Below are 24,614 nucleotides of genomic sequence, written 5' to 3' on the forward strand. Positions count from 1 at the left end.
CTTTTCTTATTTGGAATGCAAATACCTAACTAAATACTAATAAAATTCTTTGTTGACAGCAATCTATGCTTCACAGTAGTATATATTTTGTATATCGAAGTCCTAGATAGGAAAGTAGAGTAGGCACAGATCCTCCACAAAAGGCAAAATGTATATGAAAAAAAGATTGATTGAACTTTCCAACGGACTCATTCCATGAGTAAACGATTGAATGGGATTCGCTTGGGCAACGAAATCAAGTCCTGGTCCCCTTTTCTCTCTTATTGAATTAACTAATTCATTTCCTTTTTACTTTTGGATTTTTTTTGATTTGATTTGGCATTATTCAACAATAAAAAAAGAAAAATTTCGACAAATTCCTTTTTTTTAATTATGTGATAATTATGAGAACCAATCCTACTACTTCTCGTCCCGGGGTTTCCACAAGTGAAGAAAAAAGTACAGGTCGTATCGATCAAATTATTGGACCCGTGCTGGATGTCACTTTTCCCCCGGGCAAGTTACCTTATATTTATAACGCTTTAGTAGTCCAGAGTAGAGACACTGCCGATAAGCAAATTAATGTGACTTGTGAGGTACAACAATTATTAGGAAATAATCGAGTTAGAGCTGTAGCTATGAGTGCTACGGACGGGTTGATGAGAGGAATGGAAGTGATTGACACGGGAGCTCCTCTCAGTGTTCCGGTCGGTGGAGCTACTCTCGGACGAATTTTCAACGTTCTTGGGGAGCCTGTTGACAATTTGGGTCCTGTAGATAGTAGTGCAACGTTCCCTATTCATAGATCTGCGCCTGCCTTTATCGAGTTAGATACGAAATTATCCATCTTTGAAACAGGTATTAAGGTCGTCGATCTTTTAGCTCCTTATCGACGTGGAGGAAAAATAGGACTATTTGGGGGGGCTGGAGTAGGTAAAACAGTACTGATCATGGAATTAATCAATAACATTGCTAAAGCTCATGGGGGCGTATCCGTATTCGGTGGAGTAGGGGAACGGACTCGTGAAGGAAATGATCTTTATATGGAAATGAAGGAATCCGGAGTAATTAATGAAAAAAATATTGAAGAATCAAAGGTAGCTCTAGTCTATGGCCAAATGAATGAACCACCGGGAGCTCGTATGAGAGTTGGTTTAACTGCCCTAACTATGGCAGAATATTTCCGAGATGTTAATAAGCAAGACGTGCTTTTATTTATCGATAATATCTTTCGTTTTGTTCAAGCAGGATCAGAGGTATCCGCTTTATTAGGGAGAATGCCCTCCGCAGTGGGTTATCAACCTACTCTTAGTACAGAAATGGGTTCTTTGCAAGAAAGAATTGCTTCTACTAAAAAGGGATCTATAACTTCGATTCAAGCAGTTTATGTACCTGCGGACGATTTGACCGACCCTGCCCCTGCCACAACATTTGCACATTTGGATGCTACTACCGTACTTTCCAGAGGATTAGCTTCCAAGGGTATTTATCCAGCAGTAGATCCTTTAGATTCAACATCAACTATGTTACAGCCTCGGATCGTTGGCAACGAACATTATGAAACTGCGCAAAGAGTTAAGGAAACTTTACAACGTTACAAAGAACTTCAGGACATTATCGCAATTCTTGGCTTGGATGAATTATCGGAAGAGGATCGTTTAACTGTAGCAAGAGCAAGAAAAATTGAGCGTTTCTTATCACAACCGTTCTTTGTGGCAGAAGTTTTTACTGGTTCTCCAGGAAAGTATGTTGCTCTTGCGGAAACTATTAGGGGATTTCAACTAATCCTTTCCGGAGAATTAGACGGCCTACCTGAACAGGCTTTTTATTTGGTGGGTAACATCGATGAAGCTAGCACGAAAGCTATAACCTTAGAAGAGGAGAACAAATCGCAGAAATGAAATTAAATCTTTATGTACTGACTCCTAAGCGAATTATTTGGGATTGTGAAGTGAAAGAAATCATTTTATCCACGAATAGTGGCCAAATTGGCGTATTACCAAACCACGCCCCTATTAACACAGCAGTAGATATGGGTCCTTTGAGAATACGCCTCCTCAACGACCAATGGTTAACGGCGGTTCTGTGGAGCGGTTTTGCGAGAATAGTTAATAATGAGATCATCATTTTAGGAAATGATGCGGAACTGGGTAGTGATATTGATCCGGAAGAAGCTCAAAAGGCACTTGAAATAGCCGAAGCTAACTTGAGTAAAGCTGAGGGTACGAAAGATTTGGTTGAAGCGAAGCTCGCTCTCAGACGAGCTAGGATACGAATCGAGGCTGTCAATTGGATTCCCCCATCCAATTGAAGACAATCCAGTGGTTTATAGTTGATACAAAGAAAAAGGGAAGAGGGGTAGAAAAAGTTATTAGATAGCGAAGCGAAGTAAGTCCAATGCTATCTAGTAATTTTTCTACCTACTTACCTACTATTGGATTTGAACCAATGACTCCCGCCGTATGAAAGCAATACTCTAACCACTGAGTTAAGTAGGCAATTTATCACCACAAAGGAAGACCCATTACTTCGATCGATTATATATTGAATCCCTTTTCTAAGCAATACCGCTCTGTTATTGGTCTGTTATATACTAAATACTAAACTAAATACTAAACAGATACAGATCAAAGGGATATCCTCTGGCATTAGAAAATATTCATCTTGACAAGAAATTCTCTATATGTTAAGATATCTCTGATAAGGGCTATAGCTCAGTTCGGTAGAGCAACTCGTTTACACGTGCGCCAATGCTTTTCAAAGGAGCTTATTATGCAATGAACATAATCGATCTTATTGCAAAATCAATGTCTTACTTCATAGATTCGAGAGAATAGGAGAACAGTAGCCTGACAAACAGTCGGTTCAGTCCGATTCAGGTGCCAATTCAGGTGCCTAATCAAATAGAACCCTTATGGATTTGCTAGTTGATAAGGTAAATATCCAGCCCACTAAATGCTAGGCGTAATGAGGATAAGGGCCTCCAAAAAACTTCTTTTCGTTCTATGAACTTTAAGGTGTATGAAGTCTCATAGTTAACTCTTGCAGTGGAACGATAGAGACTCCATTTCACTTAGGTTGATTTAATTTAGACCAGAGGCAGACCTAAGTCAAGGTAATCCTCCTTTGAAACACTTTGGTATTGCTCCTAGATAGATCATAATACAAAAAATCAATCAGAGCACAGGGAGCCATCTCATTATCTTTCCGTAAAGAAAAACTATGGTGGACTAACTGATCTTTAAATCAGTTTATGAAAGAGCCCAATGCAAAAAAATGCATGTTGGGTCTTTGAAACAGTTCAAATCATTTCGATAATAATCCGTTTGATCTGTTTTACCGAGAAGGTCTACGGTTCGAATCCGTATAGCCCTAATATGCCCTTTTTTCTATTTTAGGATCTCTATCCTATGTTTTCTTTAGTTTAGTATAGTTTTCATTTTCGCATTAGTATTTGTTTATAGACTGGATAGGCGCCTGCGACATAGAATAGAGATAAAAGCATTACCAAAGGCTCATTCATCGAAAATCAAAATCATACAGACAGGAAAAGAAAAACGAAAAATAGAAAAAATAAAGTAAAGAGTAAATAAGAAAACAGAATATTCTGTCTCATAGTTCTGAAATAGAGTTCTTTATTTTTATTTTTATAGTATTACTTCTCATTATACTGCATAGATTAGTCCTACTATCTTAATTAGGTTCTAATTATTCTAATTAGTAGTATTCTCATTTTTATTTAATAGTCTCTTATTATTATTAAATAGTAAATAAAGGATAGAGCTATTCTTTTTTTATAGAGATTCTAGAGAAAGCGAGACAAAGTGAAACGATAAAGTTTTCTTTATATAAGAATTAGATCTACATACACCATATCTAAATAGAATGGAAATCCAAAAGAAAGGGAGTTGGGATTCCATTGGATGAATCTTTAAAGAAGATGCAGCACAGAGGAAACAAAGGCTAAACTAAGCGCTTTTGTTTGAACAAAAAAGATTCTTGTTTCACCGAGGAAAAGAGAGAAGTTCTGGATAAATTGACAATGCTGAATTGAATTGACTAATTTAAGTTCCGCCTATTCCACATTAATGGGAGTACATTATGTTTCTGCTTCACGAATATGATATTTTTTGGACATTTCTAATAATAGCAAGCCTTATTCCTATTTTGGCATTTTCGATTTCAGGGCTTTTAGCCCCGGTTAGTGAAGGACCAGAGAAGCTTTCTAGTTATGAATCGGGTATAGAACCCATGGGAGGGGCTTGGGTACAATTCCGAATACGCTATTATATGTTTGCGCTCGTTTTTGTTGTTTTTGATGTGGAAACCGTCTTTCTATACCCTTGGGCAATGAGTTTCGACGTATTGGGTGTATCCGTTTTTATCGAAGCTTTGATTTTCGTGCTTATCTTAGTTGTCGGTTTAGTTTATGCATGGCGAAAAGGAGCCTTGGAATGGTCTTAACTGAATATTTAGACAAAAAAAAAGAAGGAAAAGATTCTATTGAGACAGTTATGAATTTGATTGAGTTTCCCTTACTTGACCAAACAAGTTCCAATTCTGTTATTTCAACTACACTAAATGATCTTTCGAATTGGTCAAGACTCTCCAGTTTATGGCCCCTTCTATACGGTACCAGTTGTTGTTTCATTGAATTTGCTTCATTAATAGGTTCACGATTCGATTTTGATCGTTATGGATTGGTACCAAGATCAAGTCCTAGGCAAGCAGACCTAATTTTAACAGCCGGTACGGTAACAATGAAAATGGCTCCGTCTTTAGTGAGATTATACGAGCAAATGCCTGAACCAAAATACGTCATTGCTATGGGAGCCTGTACTATTACAGGGGGAATGTTCAGTACGGATTCCTATAGTACTGTTCGGGGAGTTGATAAGTTAATTCCTGTGGATGTCTACTTGCCGGGCTGCCCTCCTAAACCGGAGGCAGTTATAGATGCCCTAACAAAACTTCGTAAGAAGATATCGCGAGAAATAGTTGAGGATCGAACTCTATCTCAAAATAAAAAAAGATGTTTTACTACCAGTCACAAGCTTTATGTTAGGCGCAGTACTCATACAGGAACTTATGAGCAAGAATTGCTCTATCAATCACCATCGACATTAGATATATCTTCTGAAACTTTTTTAAAATCCAAAAGTCCAGTACCTTCCTACAAATTAGTGAATTAGGAGGGGGGGGCTCTTTTGTGTAGAAAAAGAAAAAGCAGAGCAATCTTTCAAACTTGCATCCGAAATGGGAAATATTTATACAAAGAGGGAGAGATGAAGACAATGCAGCAGGGTTGGTTATCTAATTGGCTAGTCAAACATGAGGTGGTTCATAGATCTTTGGGCTTTGATCACCGAGGAATAGAGACTTTACAAATAAAAGCAGGGGATTGGGATTCCATTGCTGTCATTTTATATGTATATGGTTATAATTATTTACGCTCCCAATGTGCTTATGATGTAGCACCCGGTGGATCTTTAGCTAGCGTGTATCATCTTACAAGAATACAATACGGTATAGATAATCCAGAAGAAGTCTGCATAAAAGTCTTTGCCCAAAAGGATAATCCTAGAATTCCGTCTGTCTTCTGGATTTGGAGAAGTGCCGATTTTCAAGAACGCGAATCTTATGATATGGTGGGAATCTCTTATGATAATCATCCGCGCCTTAAACGTATCCTAATGCCTGAAAGTTGGATAGGCTGGCCCTTACGTAAGGACTATATAACCCCCAATTTTTATGAAATACAAGATGCTCATTGAATGATAAGAAATTCGTGCTCACTTATACAACACAACTCCAGATTTTATTCAAGTCAAGGAATATTTTTAGGTTCTTTTCCTAGATGAAACGGAATACCTATTTATAATTAATTCCTATTATACAAAAGCATTCCAGATAGACTGAGCCAAAAAAGGGTTTCATTTGGATTCCCCTATTTTGAAAATCACATATTAATTTCCTTCATATGAACAGAAAAATAGGATGACTCAAAGAAGTTCTCTACCAGGAACTTTGTATCGCGCACATGACTTAGCACAACTAGGAAAATAAGATAAGATAAAGATAAGCAAGACTAAAAAAATATTCGTCGGAATAGTGGAATACAAAATAAAGAAACGCAAAAAAATAAAGGGGAACCTAATCTCACCCCCTTCCTTATCATAAAGAAAGGGTATATTTTAAAACTTCTCTAAAAAGAAGTGCCTCTATATTTATATTATAGATTTATCCACTTAGATGAATAAATCATACTCTATCTATATTATATATTATTAATAAATATGTATCACAATCCATCTCGAGGTATTTGGATCAATACCTATTCGGTGGATCTTTTTTTTTCTCTGCCAGGAACCAGATTTGAACTGGTGACACGAGGATTTTCAGTCCTCTGCTCTACCAACTGAGCTATCCTGACCTTTTCTTGTGCATCATCCTAGTAGAGTATTTGTATCTATGTCAATTAAAAGGACTAAAAAATCAATTAAAGTATTTCAAATTCAAAATTTGAAAGGGGGGGGGTAGCCCTATGCATTGTGCATGGTTTACTTAAATAATACTTAAAAATAGAGTGAATAACCAAGATTTCTTGCCGATACTCTAATAAAAAAGAAATCTATTCAATGAATAGGATAAGATCCATTGAGTTCTCTTCGCATTCCTTTCCTTTGTGAAAGAGTAGAATGAGAAAGCTAATGAATCTTAAACCCATTGATAAAAAGAAAAAAAAAGAGGATTTGGGGATAGAGGGACTTGAACCCTCACAACTTAAAAAGTCGACGGATTTTCCTTTTACTAGAAATTTCATTGTTGTCAGTATTGACATGTAGAATGGGACTCTCTCTTTGTCCTCGTCCGATTAATCCACTTTCTTTTTAAAAGTTCTCAAAACTTTGAATTTGAATTGAAGAATTTGATTATTCAATATTCGAATGGAGTGGATTCACAATAATTCAAAATAAAATTATGATATGAGTTTTTTATTTCATAATCATTTCGAATTTTATTTTGAAATTTTAAAAAAGATAAAGAACCTATATTATAATATGAGTTCTGTGATTAATCGTTTGCTATGTCAGTATCTATACGTGTTTATTAAATGTATAAAGTATAAAACCCCTCTTTCTCTAATTTAGAATTAGAAGGAATTCCACTAACAACACAACGTAATTAACTCGATTCGTTAGAACAGCTTCCATTGAGTCTCTGCACCTATCCTTTTCCTTTGTATTCTAGTTCGAGAATCCCTTCTCAAAACACGGATTTGGCTCAGGATTGCCCTTTTTTAATTCCAGGGTTTCTCTGAATTTGGAAGTTACCACTTAGCAGGTTTCCATACCAAGGCTCAATACAATCAAGTCCGTAGCGTCTACCGATTTCGCCATATCCCCACTTCCCTCTTCTTTGAGACCAGGATTCCTTGTGTAATTTCATCCATCTCTTAGTTTTTTTTTTGAATCATTGAGTTCATCACTCAACGTAGTCTAGCAGTTCAGTTCGACTCTATTTGAGAGACCCCGCTTGCTTATTGCAATTCTGAATTACATTGATTCTATCCTTGATGTATTTGCAATTCAATCCGAATCAATATATCCAAAACTTTTTATCTCCCCCACCTCCCGTCTTACTTTTTTATAGTATTCGAAATTATACTATAACGCTGGATATTTATTCTTTTTTTCTAATCAGAATTATCAATTTTATTTACTCTGACTTTATGTTCCCCTTAGTGAAATATTAATCCTCAAATTATTAACAAATAATAAAGTCTATAATGATCGAATGAAAATACCCATAAAGTCTATAATTTTCTTTTTAAATATCCTATAGTTAAGCATATCAAGCTAACTTTATCTTTAAGAAGTTTTAGTATTTTTTTATTTAGTATTTTTTTATAAGTAGAACTTCAAATTTAGAACTAGTTAATAGCTAAGAGTAATAACTAATATCTGAGATTTTACGGATTTCCTATACTATACCTATTTCTATTTGTTACACTATTTCCGTTATGTAAGCCCACTTAGCTCAGAGGTTAGAGCATCGCATTTGTAATGCGAGGGTCATCGGTTCAAATCCGATAGTCGGCTTTTTTTTTTCTCTATCGATGTTCTACGAACAAGAATCTCTTTTTTTCCGAATTAAATGGAGAATCCAGGATCTTTTATGTTTTTTACCTTACTATTTTGCTAGATACAAAACAATAAAATAAATAATATATATACAAAAAATACAAAAAATACAGATTTTGATGAAATTCCATTTTTTGTGGTACTTTAGTTGATTTTACTCTGTTTATCCTGTAGTTTAATTCAGTTTTAATTTCGATGTATTCTGTAATGTAAATACAATGAAATTAATTGTGTAAAATGAAATTTCAATAAAAAAAAGGAGTCTTCATGTCCCGTTATCGAGGACCTCGTTTAAAAAAAATACGCCGTTTGGGAGCTTTACCAGGACTCACTAGAAAAACACCTAAATCCGGAAGTAATCTTAAAAAAAAATTCAATTCTGGGAAAAAGGAGCAATATCGTATTCGTCTTCAAGAAAAACAGAAATTGCGTTTTCATTATGGTCTGACAGAACGACAATTACTTAGATATGTACATATCGCTGGAAAAGCAAAAAGGTCAACAGGCCAGGTTTTACTACAATTACTTGAAATGCGTTTGGATAATATCCTTTTTCGATTGGGTATGGCTTCAACCATTCCTGGGGCCCGCCAATTAGTCAACCATAGACATATTTTAGTTAATGGCCGTATAGTCAATATACCAAGTTTTCGTTGCAAACCCCGAGATATTATTACTACGAAAGATAACCAAAGATCAAAAGGTCTGGTTCAAAATTATATTGCTTCATCGGACCCGGGGAAATTGCCAAGCCATTTGACGATTGACACATTGGAATATAAAGGACTAGTAAATAAAATCCTAGATAGGAAGTGGGTCGGTCTCAAAATAAATGAGTTGTTAGTTGTAGAATATTACTCTCGTCAGACTTGAACTTAATGAAAAAAGGAAAGGTTCATAGAATTTTCTTCCCCTTCCCCTTTCCCCGAACTAAATAGCCCTAAGACCATTACCATTAATTCGTATTTTCCCATCAACTAGCTAAAATTGATTAACCCTAGGATTAGGATCCTTTTTGCTTTTTTCCTCTATGTTTACATACCACAGTAATTTGCTATAGAGAATTTTTAATTTCTATTAAATAAAAATAAGATAATATAAGATATTATTACTGGAATAAATTGCTATTTGATTTGATACATTGTGATCCTTAACGTTGATGAATTAAGAAAAACGGAAAGAGAGGGATTCGAACCCTCGGTAAACAAAAGTCTACATAGCAGTTCCAATGCTACGCCTTGAACCGCTCGGCCATCTTTCCTACATAACTTATTATGGAAAATAAACTGAGTGAATAGCGAGTTTTCTTATTCCTGCAGTACAGGTACAACCGCAACCGCTCGGGGGTTCCCTAGTTCTATTGGAAAAATTCCTTTTGATCTAGGTGGAAGGATACAGGATTTTTTACTAGAAATTGCGCTCGCTATAAAATAAAAGTTTTAATTTAGGTTTTCCCGCAACTAAAGAAAAAGAGAATGCAAGAATTCTTCTTATTGCATAATAAAATAAAGAAACCTTAGAATTCCGTTTGCATAAGATACGCTACACCATTGAAATCAAAAATAGTATGAGACAATTAATAACTTTGAAAACACGAAATAGTTGATGACATAAGTTGTTGTTCAGAAATAGGAAAGTGGAATGAAATCCAGTCTTAGTCAAATATTGCATATCTCTTCGTGTCCAAGCAGAAGGAAAAGGATACAATTTGAGCTGAGCGGAAAATCCATATCTCTCTTATCCATTTAAAACATATGGATTTAGAGCATATGGATCAATCTATTTATAATTATAAGAATCGAATGTGTTTGTTTTTATGTTATTTTGTGAAGGAATGAAAACAATTCTATATAGAATGGCTTGGGAATTATGCCTAGATCCCGTGTAAATGGAAATTTCATTGATAAGACCTTCTCAATTATAGCCAATATTTTATTGCGAATAATTCCGACAACCTCAGGAGAAAAAAAGGCATTTACTTATTATAGAGATGGTGCGATTTGACTCTTTTTTTTTTTGCTTTTTTTTAGACCTACCTATACCTCAGTCTTAGGAAAAAGAAAAGGGGTTGGCATAGAGAGAACCAAATTTGTAAAGCAAGCAAACCCACGCTTCGGGAAGGTGAGGCGAACTAACAATTCCTTCCGTCGTGTATCCTCGATTGATGCGGCTTCAGATACTTCAATTGTAGATTTGAGTATTGAGCGAAAGGTTACACCTACAGGATATGGTATGGTATGGATTACAGGCCACTCTATTAGTATCCGTAGGCAGCATAGGGGAGAAAAGCACTACACCTAGAAATAGGAATCAACAAGAGAAAAACTTTGGTAGAAATTACCCCTTTCCTGATCGGTATCAGGGCTGGGAAGAATGGTTGGGATAACAAACAACCATCAGGTTTGTACTTTGGATACCCCTATAACCATCAAAGATCGTTGAAGTAGCTAATTCCTCTAAATAGGAGGCGTTGAGAACAAAGAAATTATTGGAGCTATCGTTTTCCTCTAGCATTAATAGAATTCATTGGTGTTAAGAAAAACCTCTTGTGGGAAGGTTGGCTAGAGATTTCTTGGAAAAATACCAGCCCCTTTCGGTTCATAATGAGACGGGACTAATTCTATTTTGATTCTATAGATTAAGATTATTTCGCTTAGTACTATTATGTACAGAAGGGAGGAGCCGTATGAGATGAAAACCTCATGTACGGTTTTGGAACGGAGATTTTTTGAATAGAATGAACGACCGTAACGGATGTTGGCTCAATCCGAAGGAAATTATGCGGAAGCTTTGCAAAATTATTATGAAGCTACGCGACTAGAAATCGATCCCTATGATCGAAGTTATATACTCTATAACATAGGCCTTATACACACAAGCAATGGAGAGCATACAAAGGCTTTGGAATATTATTTCCGGGCACTAGAACGAAACCCCTTCTTACCGCAAGCTTTTAATAATATGGCCGTGATCTGTCATTACGTGCGACTATCTCCACTATAGAAAGACAAAAAAAGAGAGGATCAAATTTTCTAGTAAATACTGGAAAAAAGGGCTTTCTACATAGGGATCGTAAAAACAACGATTTTTCCCTATCAGCTGTAGGAAGGAAGGACACTTCACGAGAATCAAAAAACGAAGAAAGTATGGCCTATACTACTACTCTATGGATAAAGTTTCTCAAATTGATAGAGAAAGCACCGTAAAGATCAATTAGTGAGCGACTGGGTCGATACAACTAAAAAAAACTGCTTACTTATCCCATGATATGGGGCAAAATTTAGGAATCCGCTTATGTAATAGAGCCGATCCACTAAGGGATTAAGCAGCGGTGTAGTATCAGATCCCAAAGATAGTAAGTTCTTTTTTCTTTCTTATGGAAAAAAGTCTTTTTCAAGGATTCTATAGAGATTTCATATATGAAACCGGGATAGTTACCTTTCAGAAAATTTGAACGAAGGCTCTATATCTATCTATGCTTCATTCTTCTGAAGGTGGGAAAAAAGATCAAACTAATTATTGAGAAAAATTAGGGTTTGAAACTTAGGTAATTAATTTCTTCTGCTTAACACAAGAACAAATTGGATCGATTTTTGATAAATCGAATTCAGTTAAGATAGGGGAAATTAAGATAGCAATTTCTGAGCCGTATGAGGTAGGAAACTCTCAAGTACGGTTCTAAGGGAAGGAACTGCCTATTCCGACCGAGGAGAACAGGCCATTCTAGAGGGTGATTCGGAAATTGCGGAAGCTTGGTTTGATCAAGCTGCTGAATATTGGAAACAAGCTATAGCGCTTACTCCGGGAAATTATATTGAAGCACAAAACTGGTTGAAGATTACGAAGCGCTTTGAATTTGAATAAGACCATGCTCCTTTTTTTTCCTAAAATGGATGGTTTGGTTGTTGATCCATTAATCAAATAAATTAGGTCGTAAGATCGAATCAAGAATTTCATTATATCCATTTCTTATACCTTCTATTTTATAAGATATTTCATAAGAATAAACCATAGGGATAGGGTCTAGAATAGAAGTAATAAAGTGAATAAAAAAAAGGGGGCCAATCTAAATATTGCTAATATATTAGAACCATCTTATTAATAATTCTAATGAGTTATCTTGGAATTTAGAATCAAATAAAAAATAAAAAACCCTATATTATGCTCAAGGAAAGTAGATATAGATAGGAGCTTATGCCCTAAAAAAAAATACACTAGTTTCTTAAATTTAAAATAAAAAAGATTTTTTCTTACGCCGAGAAATATTTGTTTTTTCAAGATAAACAATGTCCGTTAGGCACCTAACCTTTATGTCATAATAGATCCGAACACTTGCCTCGGATTGACTTTAATATATAATTGCTCCAGTGAATAACTAAAAAAAAAGAAGGGTGGTAGTATAGTAAAGAAAAGAACTAATCACAATATCTATCTTTCAAAATCTATCTTTCAAAATCTATCTTTCAAAGATTCACTAAAAAAAAAGACAGTTGGCGGGTCTCTTTGTATGTCTTGTCCGGAAAGAGGAGGAGTTAATGATTATTCGTTCGCCGGAACCAGAAGTAAAAATTGTTGTGGATAGGGATCCTGTAAAAACATCTTTTGAGGAATGGGCGAGACCCGGCCATTTCTCAAGAACACTAGCTAAGGGCCCTGATACTACCACTTGGATCTGGAACCTACATGCTGATGCTCACGATTTCGATAGTCATACTGGTGATTTGGAGGAGATTTCTAGAAAAGTTTTTAGTGCTCATTTCGGGCAACTTTCCATTATCTTTCTTTGGTTGAGTGGCATGTACTTTCATGGTGCCCGTTTTTCCAATTATGAAGCATGGCTAAGTGATCCTACTCACATTGGACCCAGTGCTCAGGTAGTTTGGCCTATAGTAGGGCAAGAAATATTGAATGGTGATGTAGGTGGGGGTTTCCGAGGAATCCAAATAACCTCTGGTTTTTTTCAGCTTTGGCGAGCATCTGGAATAACTAGTGAATTACAACTCTATTGTACTGCAATTGGTGCATTGGTTTTTGCAGCGTTAATGCTTTTTGCTGGTTGGTTCCATTATCACAAAGCCGCTCCCAAATTGGCCTGGTTCCAAGATGTAGAATCCATGTTGAATCACCACTTAGCGGGATTATTAGGACTTGGGTCTCTTTCTTGGGCGGGACACCAAATTCATGTATCTTTACCAATTAACCAATTTCTTGACGCTGGGGTGGATCCTAAAGAGATACCACTTCCTCATGAATTTATCTTGAATCGGGACCTTTTGGCTCAACTTTATCCTAGTTTTGCCGAAGGAGCAACCCCTTTTTTCACTTTAAATTGGTCCAAATACGCAGAATTTCTGACTTTTCGTGGAGGACTAGATCCAGTAACCGGTGGTCTCTGGCTGACCGATATTGCACACCATCATTTAGCTATTGCTATTCTTTTCCTAATCGCAGGTCATATGTATAGGACCAACTGGGGTATTGGCCATGGACTTAAAGATATTTTGGAGGCTCACAAGGGCCCATTTACAGGACAAGGCCATAAGGGTCTTTATGAAATCTTAACAACGTCATGGCATGCTCAATTATCTCTTAACCTAGCTATGCTAGGCTCTACAACCATTGTTGTAGCTCATCATATGTATTCTATGCCTCCCTATCCATACCTAGCTACTGACTATGGTACACAACTTTCCTTGTTCACACACCACATGTGGATTGGCGGATTTCTAATAGTCGGTGCTGCTGCACATGCAGCAATTTTTATGGTAAGAGACTATGATCCAACTACTCGATACAACGATCTATTAGATCGCGTCCTTAGACACCGCGATGCAATCATATCCCACCTTAACTGGGTATGTATATTTCTAGGTTTTCACAGTTTTGGCTTGTACATTCATAATGATACCATGAGTGCTTTAGGCCGTCCACAAGATATGTTTTCGGATACCGCCATACAATTACAACCTATCTTTGCTCAATGGGTACAAAATATCCATGCTACTGCGCCTGGCGTAACAGCTCCTGGTGCAACAACAAGTACTAGCTTAACGTGGGGAGGCGGCGAGTTAGTAGCAGTAGGTGGCAAAGTGGCTTTGTTACCGATTCCATTAGGAACCGCAGATTTTTTAGTCCATCACATTCATGCATTTACCATACATGTGACTGTATTAATACTTTTGAAAGGTGTTTTATTTGCTCGGAGTTCCCGTTTGATACCCGATAAAGCAAATCTAGGTTTTCGCTTTCCTTGCGATGGGCCTGGCCGAGGGGGAACATGTCAAGTATCTGCTTGGGATCATGTTTTCTTAGGTTTATTCTGGATGTACAATGCAATTTCGGTAGTCATTTTCCATTTCAGTTGGAAAATGCAGTCGGATGTTTGGGGTACCATAAGTGATCAAGGGGTGGTAACTCATATTACAGGGGGAAACTTTGCACAGAGTTCCATTACGATTAATGGGTGGCTTCGAGATTTCTTGTGGGCACAGGCATCGCAAGTCATTCAGTCTTATGGTTCTTCATTATCTGCATATGGTCTTTTTTTCTTAGGTGCTCATTTTGTCTGGGCCTTCAGTTTAATGTTTTTATTCAGCGGCCGTGGTTATTGGCAAGAACTCATTGAATCTATCGTTTGGGCTCATAACAAATTAAAAGTTGCTCCTGCTACTCAGCCTAGAGCCTTGAGCATTATACAAGGACGTGCTGTAGGAGTAACCCATTACCTTCTGGGTGGAATTGCCACGACATGGGCATTCTTCTTAGCGAGAATTATTGCAGTAGGATAGTGGCTAGGAGGATTTGAAAGGCATTATGGAATTAAGATTTCCCAGGTTTAGCCAAGGCTTAGCTCAGGACCCCACTACTCGTCGTATTTGGTTTGGTATTGCTACCGCACATGATTTCGAAAGTCATGATGATATTACTGAAGAACGTCTTTATCAGAACATTTTTGCTTCTCACTTTGGGCAATTAGCAATAATCTTTCTATGGACGTCCGGAAATCTGTTTCATGTAGCTTGGCAAGGAAATTTTGAATCATGGATACAGGATCCTTTACACGTAAGACCTATTGCTCATGCGATTTGGGATCCTCATTTTGGTCAACCCGCTGTGGAAGCCTTTACTCGAGGAGGTGCTGCTGGTCCAGTGAATATTGCTTATTCTGGGGTTTATCAGTGGTGGTATACAATAGGATTACGCACCAATGAAGATCTTTATACTGGAGCTCTTTTTCTATTATTTCTTTCTACGCTGTCCTTAATAGCGAGTTGGTTACATCTACAACCCAAATGGAAACCAAGCCTTTCGTGGTTCAAAAACGCGGAATCTCGTCTCAATCATCATTTGTCAGGACTTTTCGGGGTAAGTTCTTTGGCTTGGACAGGACATTTAGTTCATGTTGCTATTCCCGCATCCAGGGGGGAGTACGTTCGATGGAATAATTTCTTAGATGTATTACCCTATCCCCAGGGGTTGGGACCCCTTTTGACGGGTCAGTGGAATCTTTATGCCCAAAACCCTGATTCGAGTAATCATTTATTTGGTACCGCTCAAGGAGCGGGAACTGCCATTCTAACTCTTCTTGGGGGATTCCATCCACAAACACAAAGTTTGTGGCTGACTGATATGGCTCACCATCATTTAGCTATTGCATTTATTTTTCTCATTGCCGGTCACATGTATCGAACTAACTTCGGAATTGGGCACAGTATTAAAGATCTTTTAGAAGCGCATACTCCTCCGGGGGGTCGATTAGGGCGTGGGCATAAGGGCCTTTATGACACAATCAACAATTCGATTCATTTTCAGTTAGGTCTTGCTCTAGCTTCTTTAGGGGTTATTACTTCCTTAGTAGCTCAACATATGTACTCTTTACCTCCTTATGCATTCATAGCACAAGACTTTACTACTCAAGCTGCTTTATATACTCATCACCAATATATTGCGGGGTTCATCATGACAGGGGCTTTTGCTCATGGAGCTATTTTTTTCATTAGGGATTACAATCCGGAACAGAATGAGGATAATGTATTGGCAAGAATGTTAGACCATAAAGAAGCTATCATATCTCATTTAAGTTGGGCTAGCCTCTTTCTAGGATTCCATACCTTGGGCCTTTATGTTCATAACGACGTCATGCTTGCTTTTGGTACTCCAGAAAAGCAAATCTTGATCGAACCTATATTTGCCCAATGGATACAATCTGCTCATGGCAAGACGACATATGGGTTCGATATACTCTTATCTTCAACGAATGGCCCCGCTTTCAATGCGGGTCGAAGCCTATGGTTGCCCGGATGGTTGAATGCTGTTAATGAGAATAGTAATTCGCTTTTCTTAACAATAGGACCTGGGGATTTCTTGGTTCATCATGCTATTGCTCTAGGTTTGCATACAACTACATTGATTTTAGTAAAGGGCGCTTTAGACGCACGCGGTTCCAAATTAATGCCGGATAAAAAGGATTTTGGGTATAGTTTTCCTTGTGACGGCCCAGGGCGCGGCGGTACTTGTGATATTTCTGCTTGGGACGCATTTTATTTGGCAGTTTTCTGGATGTTAAATACCATTGGGTGGGTTACTTTTTATTGGCATTGGAAACATATCACATTATGGCAGGGCAACGTTTCACAATTTAATGAATCCTCCACTTATTTGATGGGATGGTTAAGAGATTACCTATGGTTAAACTCTTCACAACTTATCAATGGATATAATCCTTTTGGGATGAATAGTTTATCGGTATGGGCTTGGATGTTCTTATTTGGACATCTTGTTTGGGCTACTGGATTTATGTTCTTAATTTCTTGGCGGGGGTATTGGCAGGAATTAATTGAGACTTTAGCATGGGCTCATGAACGCACACCTTTAGCTAATTTAATTCGCTGGAGAGATAAGCCTGTGGCTCTTTCCATTGTGCAAGCAAGATTGGTTGGATTAGCTCACTTTTCCGTGGGTTATATATTCACTTATGCAGCTTTCTTGATTGCCTCAACATCAGGCAAGTTTGGTTAATTTAGTTTGTTTTTTTGTACTGTATCAGCACCTAGTTCATTACTCTTGATAGAGAGGGAGGATCCGCCTTCTTAAATTTCTTTTTCTATTTATTTTTCCATCTAGGATTAGAACCGTATACTTGATAATAATAGCAACGGCACATTATGGCAAAAAAGAGTTTGATTCAGAGGGAGAAGAAGCGGCAGAAATTAGAACAGAAATATCATTTGATTCGTCAATCTTTAAAAAAAAAGATAAGAAGCAAAGTTTCTCCCTTGAGTTTGAGTGAAAAAACGAAAATGCGAGAAAAATTGCAATCCCTACCGCGTAATAGTGCACCTACACGCCTTCATCGACGTTGTTTTTTGACCGGAAGACCTAGAGCTAACTATCGACATTTTGGGCTATCCGGACACGTACTTCGAGAAATGGTTTATGAATGTTTATTACCGGGTGCAACAAGATCCAGTTGGTAAGGATAAAATACCCTTTCGTATTTGTATGGATTTCTGGAATTGATAATCATAGAGGAGCCCTCTTTACCATTCTGTATAAATGGACTATTCTATTTGTATAGATATGGTAGAGGGACGTATCGAACCCTCTTTTATCCACTAGTTACCCCTCTTTAGTTTAAGAGTATAGAGCAGTTTGGTAGCTCATAAGTCTCATAACCTTGGGGTTGCGGGTTCGATTCCCACTACCGGCCCCATACTCCTTCTTTAATGATATATGCATGATATATACATCATCCATTTGTATCTGGATTTTTTGATTTCCTAAAAGAGTTTTGGTCTAACAGTTTTTTCTCGGAAGAAGACAACAAATAAAAGAAAGAATAAAAGAAAGAATAAAATACGAAAGAAAAGCGTCCATTGTCTAATGGATAGGACAGAGGTCTTCTAAACCTTTGGTATAGGTTCAAATCCTATTGGACGCAATCTTATTTCTATCTATTCTTTAAATAACTATACTAAACTAAAAACAAAGAAAACTTTTTTGCATGATTCAAATAACAAGAGTAGACATGCAAAATAACAAGAGTAGATATGCCAAATTTATTTGTTACTGAAGGGAAAACCGTTCCAGCTGTTCCTGAATAGCTTCCTTCAAAAGGATTTCCGCTTGCTCGGTGAATGTCTTGCTAGAAGATATAATTTCTTGGAATTGAGGTTTAGTATCTTTTAGGTGTTTACGTAACTCATCCAGAAATTTATTTACCTGTTCGATTTCTAACGAATCAAGATATCCTCTTGTTCCGGTATAAATAGTAGCTATCTGCTCTTCCACTGGGAGAGGATTTGCCTGGGATTGTTTAAGCAATTCCCTTAATCGTCGACCCCTTGCCAATTGATTCTGACTTGTTTTATCGAGAGCAGAGGCGAATTGTGCAAAGGCTTGTAACTCTGCGAATTGAGCTAGTTCCAATTTTGATTTGCCAGCTACTTGTTTCATGGCTTTAATTTGAGCCGCGGATCCTACTCTGGAAACAGAAATACCCACATTAATAGCGGGTCGAATTCCGGCATTGAATAGATCCGCCGATAAGAATATTTGTCCATCTGTAATGGAGATTACATTAGTAGGAATATAGGCGGAAACGTCTCCAGATTGAGTCTCAACTATTGGTAAAGCGGTCATACTTCCTTCGCCTAAAAGAGAATTTAATTTAGCGGCTCTTTCTAAAAGGCGTGAATGCAAATAAAAAACATCCCCTGGATAAGCCTCACGGCCGGGAGGTCTTCTTAATAGAAGGGACATTTGGCGATAAGCTTGTGCCTGTTTGGAGAGATCATCATAAATTATTAAAGTATGCCGTTCGCGGTACATAAAATACTCAGCCAGGGCTGCTCCCGTATAAGGAGCGAGGTATTGTAATGTAGCAGGTGAATCCGCCATTTCAGCTACTACAATAGTGTATTCCATGGCCCCCTCCTCATGGAAAGTAGTTACTACTTGAGCTACGGAGGATGCTCTTTGACCGATAGCTACATAAACACATATTACACCTTGCCCTTTTTGATTGAGAATTGTATCTGTAGCTACTGCTGTTTTGCCAGTCTGTCTGTCCCCAATAATTAACTCTCGCTGACCGCGCCCTATAGGAATCATCGAATCGATAGCAATAAGCCCTGTTTGAAGAGGTTCGTATACGGAACGCCTGGAAATTATACTTGGAGCAGGAGATTCAATTAAGCGAGATTCGGAAGCTATAATTTCGCCTTTCCCATCAATAGGTTTAGCCAGAGCATTTACAACACGACCCAAGTAAGCCTCACTCACGGGTATCTGAGCAATTCTTCCTGTTGCTTTTACAAAACTGCCCTCTTGTATCATCAACCCATCGCCCATTAATACAATCCCAACATTTTTGGATTCCAAATTCAGAGCAATACCCCTAGTACCTTCTGCAAATTGGACTAATTCACCCGACATTATTTCACCAAGACCTATAATACGAGCAATCCCATCCCCCACTTGAACTACGCGACCTATATTCTCAATCCCTACTTTCCTATTATATTGTTCAATACGTTCGCGGAGAATTTTATGAATTTCGTCGACTCGAAGGGTTGCCATTAGTGTTTCTTGACTCTTTTTTCGAAAGCAAGGGGAAAAATAATGCCTAAATTCTAAACGAAAGTAGAAGTTCAAGGCCTAATTAATTTAATTATCTCTTCCATTCCAGGGACCCGAGAATGCCAATATTAGCACGAATCGTACGGAAATGTAACTCGGTATTCAAACAACTATTCAGAGTTCCTAGAGCTCCTTGTACGGCCTGTTGGAAAACCCGCTGTCGGACCTGATTCATTGCCCTTTGTTTTTCAAAATAAAGGGTTTCGTTTTTAGACTTTTCTAATTGTTCCAAACTAATAGAAGTAGCATTAATCAAATTTGCTTTTTCTCGTTCTATCTCAGAGTATCCATTCATTCGATACTCATCCGCTTCTAGTTCGACTTTCTGTAATCGAATCCGAGCTTTTTCGAGTTGCTCAATGGTCCCTCTACGCAATTCTTCTGAATTTCGAATAGTACTCAAGATCCTCTGTTTTCGATTATCTAATAAATCTTTTAATGAAAGTAGATTATTTTGTAAGTTTACAACTTTTATGATCTCTTCCCGAACCAAACATGAATCTTTCGATTCATTTGGCTCTCACGCTCCTTTTTTTCTTTTTTTGCTATAGCAATTTCCATATCTTTTTTTAAGTATAAGTAATGAGCCTATCCTCTATCTTATTTTTTATGTTTATATTTCAATATACCGAAACCTATATAAGACTAGATAAATATTAAGAGGACTCTTCCGCCTAGATAAAAATATATCATGGTCAGCAAAGTTGTTTCTTTATTTATATTTGCCCTTTAGTTAATAATTTCAATTTCATTAAGAAAAACTAACTAAATAAATGGAAAATGAAAATTAATAGAATTCTTTTTTTTTTTTCTTCAAATCCAAAAAATTTCTCTTTTTTATACATAGGTCGTCGATTCGGCATTGGTTAAAAAAGGGCAGGGTGCCCCTTCTTTTTTTTTCTAGTAAATAGTTCAAACCATTTTATCGATATGAGTGTTCTATATCAGATAAATTTTACATTAGCTATTTCCCGTTTAAATTCGGTACTAATACTAATATAGTTGTAGAAAGAGTACCTCTTTTTGCCTGGACTTCAAGCAGTTTAGCTTTAACCGTGTTAATGGTCTCACATTCTTGGTTTATAGAGAATCAAAATTGATTTACCAATGAGTCGCGAAATGCTATGGTTCTTCCATATGATTTCTGAATTTATTCAGAAGTAATTCGTCGAGATCGTGCACCCTTTTCTTATTTATCCGAAAAATACTAAAAAATATTCTAAAGTGCAGCCGGATAGATCCAATCTATTCTTGAAATAGACAACTCGCACACACTCCCTTTCCAAAAAAAATCAAAACACCAACCACTACAGTTAGATTTATTAGATTTGTTGCTAAAATATCGGTATTAAGCCCGAAACTGCCAGCGGATGGCCAGTGAGCTAAAAAAACGAAAGAATGGGTTACATTTTTCATATGCTCTCCTCTTATAGATAGGACGAACAAAGAACAAAGTTTTTCGATCACTTACTTCGCTCGCCCTTTTTTGATCGGTTTTTTTAATGCAAATAGATTCAATCTAGTAATTTCTTTTAGATTAAGTCTTAGGTCTTGTTTGACCGGTGAAAGGCTTCCTTTGTTGAAATGTTCCGTTCCCAAAATTCCTAAAATAAAAGGAAAAAACTTTCCACTTTCCTAAACTAAGGACGGGAAATAAGAAGGCGAGCATATCTTCTAAATTAATCATACTCAACTCAGCCCTTCCTAGAATGCGGTATTATCTGTCCCGATAAATAGATAATTCCAGGAGTAATAAATAGGAGTAAATTAAATAAAGTATTGATATAATTGGAATTGCGGAAGCAAATACCAATTTACTAAAAAAAGAAAAAAGTATCTAATCGAAATCGAAAGAACTTTTTTTTTTAGGATTAAACAAAAGGGTTCGCAAATAAAAGCGCTAGTGCCACAACTAGTCCATAAATTGTTAAAGCTTCCATAAAAGCTAGACTAAGCAATAAAGTACCTCGTATTTTACCTTCTGCTTCTGGCTGTCTCGCAATACCTTCTACAGCTTGTCCTGCAGCAGTACCTTGACCAACTCCAGGTCCAATAGAAGCAAGCCCTACGGCCAATCCAGCAGCAATAACAGAAGCAGCAGCAATTAGTGGATTCATGGTGAGTAGTTCCTCGTGTCAAAAAAAAAGAAATGGTTAAGGATACAATCAACCAAAAAATTCTTACTTCTAAGCTCTATTGGGGAGAAGTAAAGTAACTAAAAAGTACAAATTGAAATCAAATTGAAATGTGAATTGTCCGAACTACATAGAAGGGAATTCTATATCCATATATCGGATTAGATAATGAATCTAACCTAGGAATATATAATATAATATCAATATCCTATATACATTTGTTTCTTCTATTTTGTTTGCATATTTTCTCATTTTCTATTGAATCGGATTCTAAAATCATTGCTTAAAGTGGAAACCCGCATAAAAGAGGACTCCACTTATAGATATTAAGGATATTTATTATAGTATAGATCTAGCCTGACTCCACCCTCCTTAATGCATATATACTTTGAAAATTCCATAATATAGTCTATTCTATTCTCTCTCCTACAACTCTAGGCTATATATTCATACGCATTTCTAACTATTGCAACCAAGCAGATTATCTGGAACCATGCATGAATTGAGCTAAGCTGAAAAAAAAAATACTATATTCCAAAACTAGTCAATTCAATGATGACCCTCCATGGATTCACCTATATAGGCTGCGGCTAATGTTGCAAAAATAAGAGCTTGAATACCGCTTGTAAATAATCCAAGAAACATGACCGGTATAGGGATTACTAAGGGGACTAAAGAAACAAGAACAACAACGACTAATTCATCCGCCAATATATTCCCGAAAAGTCGAAAGCTAAGCGATAATGGTTTTGTGAAATCTTCTAGGATGTTAATTGGTAAAAGGATTGGGGTTGGTTTAATATATTTCTCGAAATAGCTCAATCCTTTTTTGCTAAGACCAGCATAAAAATATGCCGCTGACGTGAGTAAAGCTAAAGCAACAGTAGTATTTATATCATTCGTGGGCGCTGCTAATTCCCCATGGGGTAACTCTATAATTTTCCAAGGTAAAAGAGCACCCGACCAATTTGAAACAAAAATAAAAAGGAACATAGTTCCAATAAAGGGAACCCAGGGACCATATTCTTCTCCAATCTGAGTTTTGCTCAAGTCTCGAATAAACTCAAGGACATATTCAAAAAAATTCTGCCCGTCGGTCGGGATGGTTTGTGGATTCCGAACAGCTATGACAACTGAACCTAGCAAGATAGTAATTACGACCCAAGAAGTGATGAGTACCTGGGCATGAATTTGAAAACCTCCTATTTGCCAATAGAAGTGTTGGCCTACTTCTACACCCGATATATCGTATAACCCCTTGAGTGTTTTAATGGAACAAGGTATAATATTCATATTGTCCTCTGATAAAAATTGAACTTCAAAAAAGGAATTCTTTTGATTCAACCATCTCTTTCTCAACTCAGCAACTTGAACTATTAATTTGATATTTAGGATACCAAGAAAGCACATCAGATCATAATATATATCAATACCCTCTAATATATATCAATATTCCCCTTCTTTTTTCTATGCAAAACAAATTCTATGCAAAAAAAGATATAGTAAGTCATTCCATAAATCTACGCAGTTGTCCAAGAATTCACTATATATTCTTAATCAACGATTTCTTATATAGAGAGAACGGCCCTCACAAATTGAAAATACTAATTTGTTAAGAATCAATCGAATTGAAGTCATAGTGTCATCGTTGGCTGGAATCGATATATTCGCGAGATCCGGGTCACAATTTGTATCGACTAAAGAAATAGTAGGAATTCCCAAAATGGCACATTCCCGAAGAGCTATATACTCTTTTTGCTGATCAAGGACGATCACAATGTCTGGCAATCTCGTCATATATTTGATCCCGCCGAGATACCTTTGTAAGGTAGATAATTTTCTCTTCAAGATTGCCACATCTCTTTTTGGGAGATGGTGGAATTTTCCCATTTTTTCTTCCGCTCTTAAGTCTCTAAATTGAGAAAGTCTAGTTTTCGTAATCGACCAATTCGTTAACATACCACTGAACCACTTTTTATTAACATAATGACAACGAGCCCTTATTGCAGCTGATGCTACTAAATCTGTTGCTCTTTTTTTGGTACCAACAATTAAGAAACTTTTTCCCTGACTTGCTGCATCAAAAACTAAATCACAAGCTTCTGATAAAAAACGGGCCGTTCTAGCGAGATTTATAATATGAGTACCTTTACGCTTTGCCGAAATGTAAGGGGCCATTTTAGGATTCCATTTCTTAATACCATGACCAAAATGAACTCCTGCTTCTATCATCTCTTTCAAATTAATGTTCCAATATCTTCTTGTCATTTTTTCCACACTTCCTTTTTTTTTCATCCTAACATTCCATTACGGAATTTATTTCTTTTTGAAGATTAAGAAAGATCCGAAATAGCTTGAAATAAATAAAATAATAATTGTTCTGAGAGAACCTTGTACTAAGAGTTGGCCATTGATACATTGATACATGGTATAAACAAAACCTTAATTTAATGAATTAACTGACTTGTTTTACTTATTAAAATAAAAATCTTAAAAATCTAAAATTTAACCTGTTAGTGTTCTAAGTTCAAAAGTCTAGTAAAGTAAAAAATATGTTTTATGTATCCTTAGGGTTAAATGTTAAATGGGGGTTTTTATGTCTCATAAAAATTGTTTGTTACGTCAGAATCTGAAGAAACTAATTCTGTATGGAGAAACAAAAAATCTCTCATTTCCGACGCGAATAGATTTTTTTTTTTTATTTCGAAATAAAGGT

At 36.7% G+C, this 24,614-nt stretch overlaps 1 protein-coding gene and 4 non-coding genes across 5 annotated transcripts; 3 read left to right on the top strand and 2 right to left on the bottom strand.

Annotated features, from left to right (window-relative positions):
- Positions 1-4: 4 nt before the first annotated feature.
- LOC123420585 (ATP synthase subunit beta, chloroplastic) lies at positions 5-9,588 on the top strand. Its single transcript, XM_045107389.1, has one exon. It carries the CDS (start codon positions 384-386, stop codon positions 1,878-1,880), a length of 1,497 nt encoding a protein of 498 aa, XP_044963324.1. The 5' UTR covers positions 5-383; the 3' UTR covers positions 1,881-9,588.
- Positions 6,340-6,412, bottom strand: TRNAF-GAA. The gene has a single exon. It is a non-coding gene; the product is annotated as a tRNA-Phe (tRNA).
- TRNAT-UGU lies at positions 8,009-8,081 on the top strand. The gene has a single exon. It is a non-coding gene; the product is annotated as a tRNA-Thr (tRNA).
- Positions 9,298-9,384, bottom strand: TRNAS-GGA. The gene has a single exon. It is a non-coding gene; the product is annotated as a tRNA-Ser (tRNA).
- Positions 9,589-17,991: 8,403 nt separating the features above from the next.
- On the top strand, positions 17,992-18,063 carry TRNAR-UCU. Its single transcript has one exon. It is a non-coding gene; the product is annotated as a tRNA-Arg (tRNA).
- The last annotated feature ends 6,551 nt before the right edge of the window (positions 18,064-24,614 follow it).

Source organism: Hordeum vulgare, unplaced genomic scaffold (genome assembly GCF_904849725.1).
Source record: "Hordeum vulgare subsp. vulgare unplaced genomic scaffold, MorexV3_pseudomolecules_assembly, whole genome shotgun sequence".
NCBI classification, from domain to species: domain Eukaryota; kingdom Viridiplantae; phylum Streptophyta; class Magnoliopsida; order Poales; family Poaceae; genus Hordeum; species Hordeum vulgare.

Coding starts and splice junctions, on each gene's coding strand:
- LOC123420585 (XM_045107389.1), top strand. CDS start 384: ATGAGAACCAATCCTACTACTTCTCGTCCCGGGGTTTCCACAAGTGAA.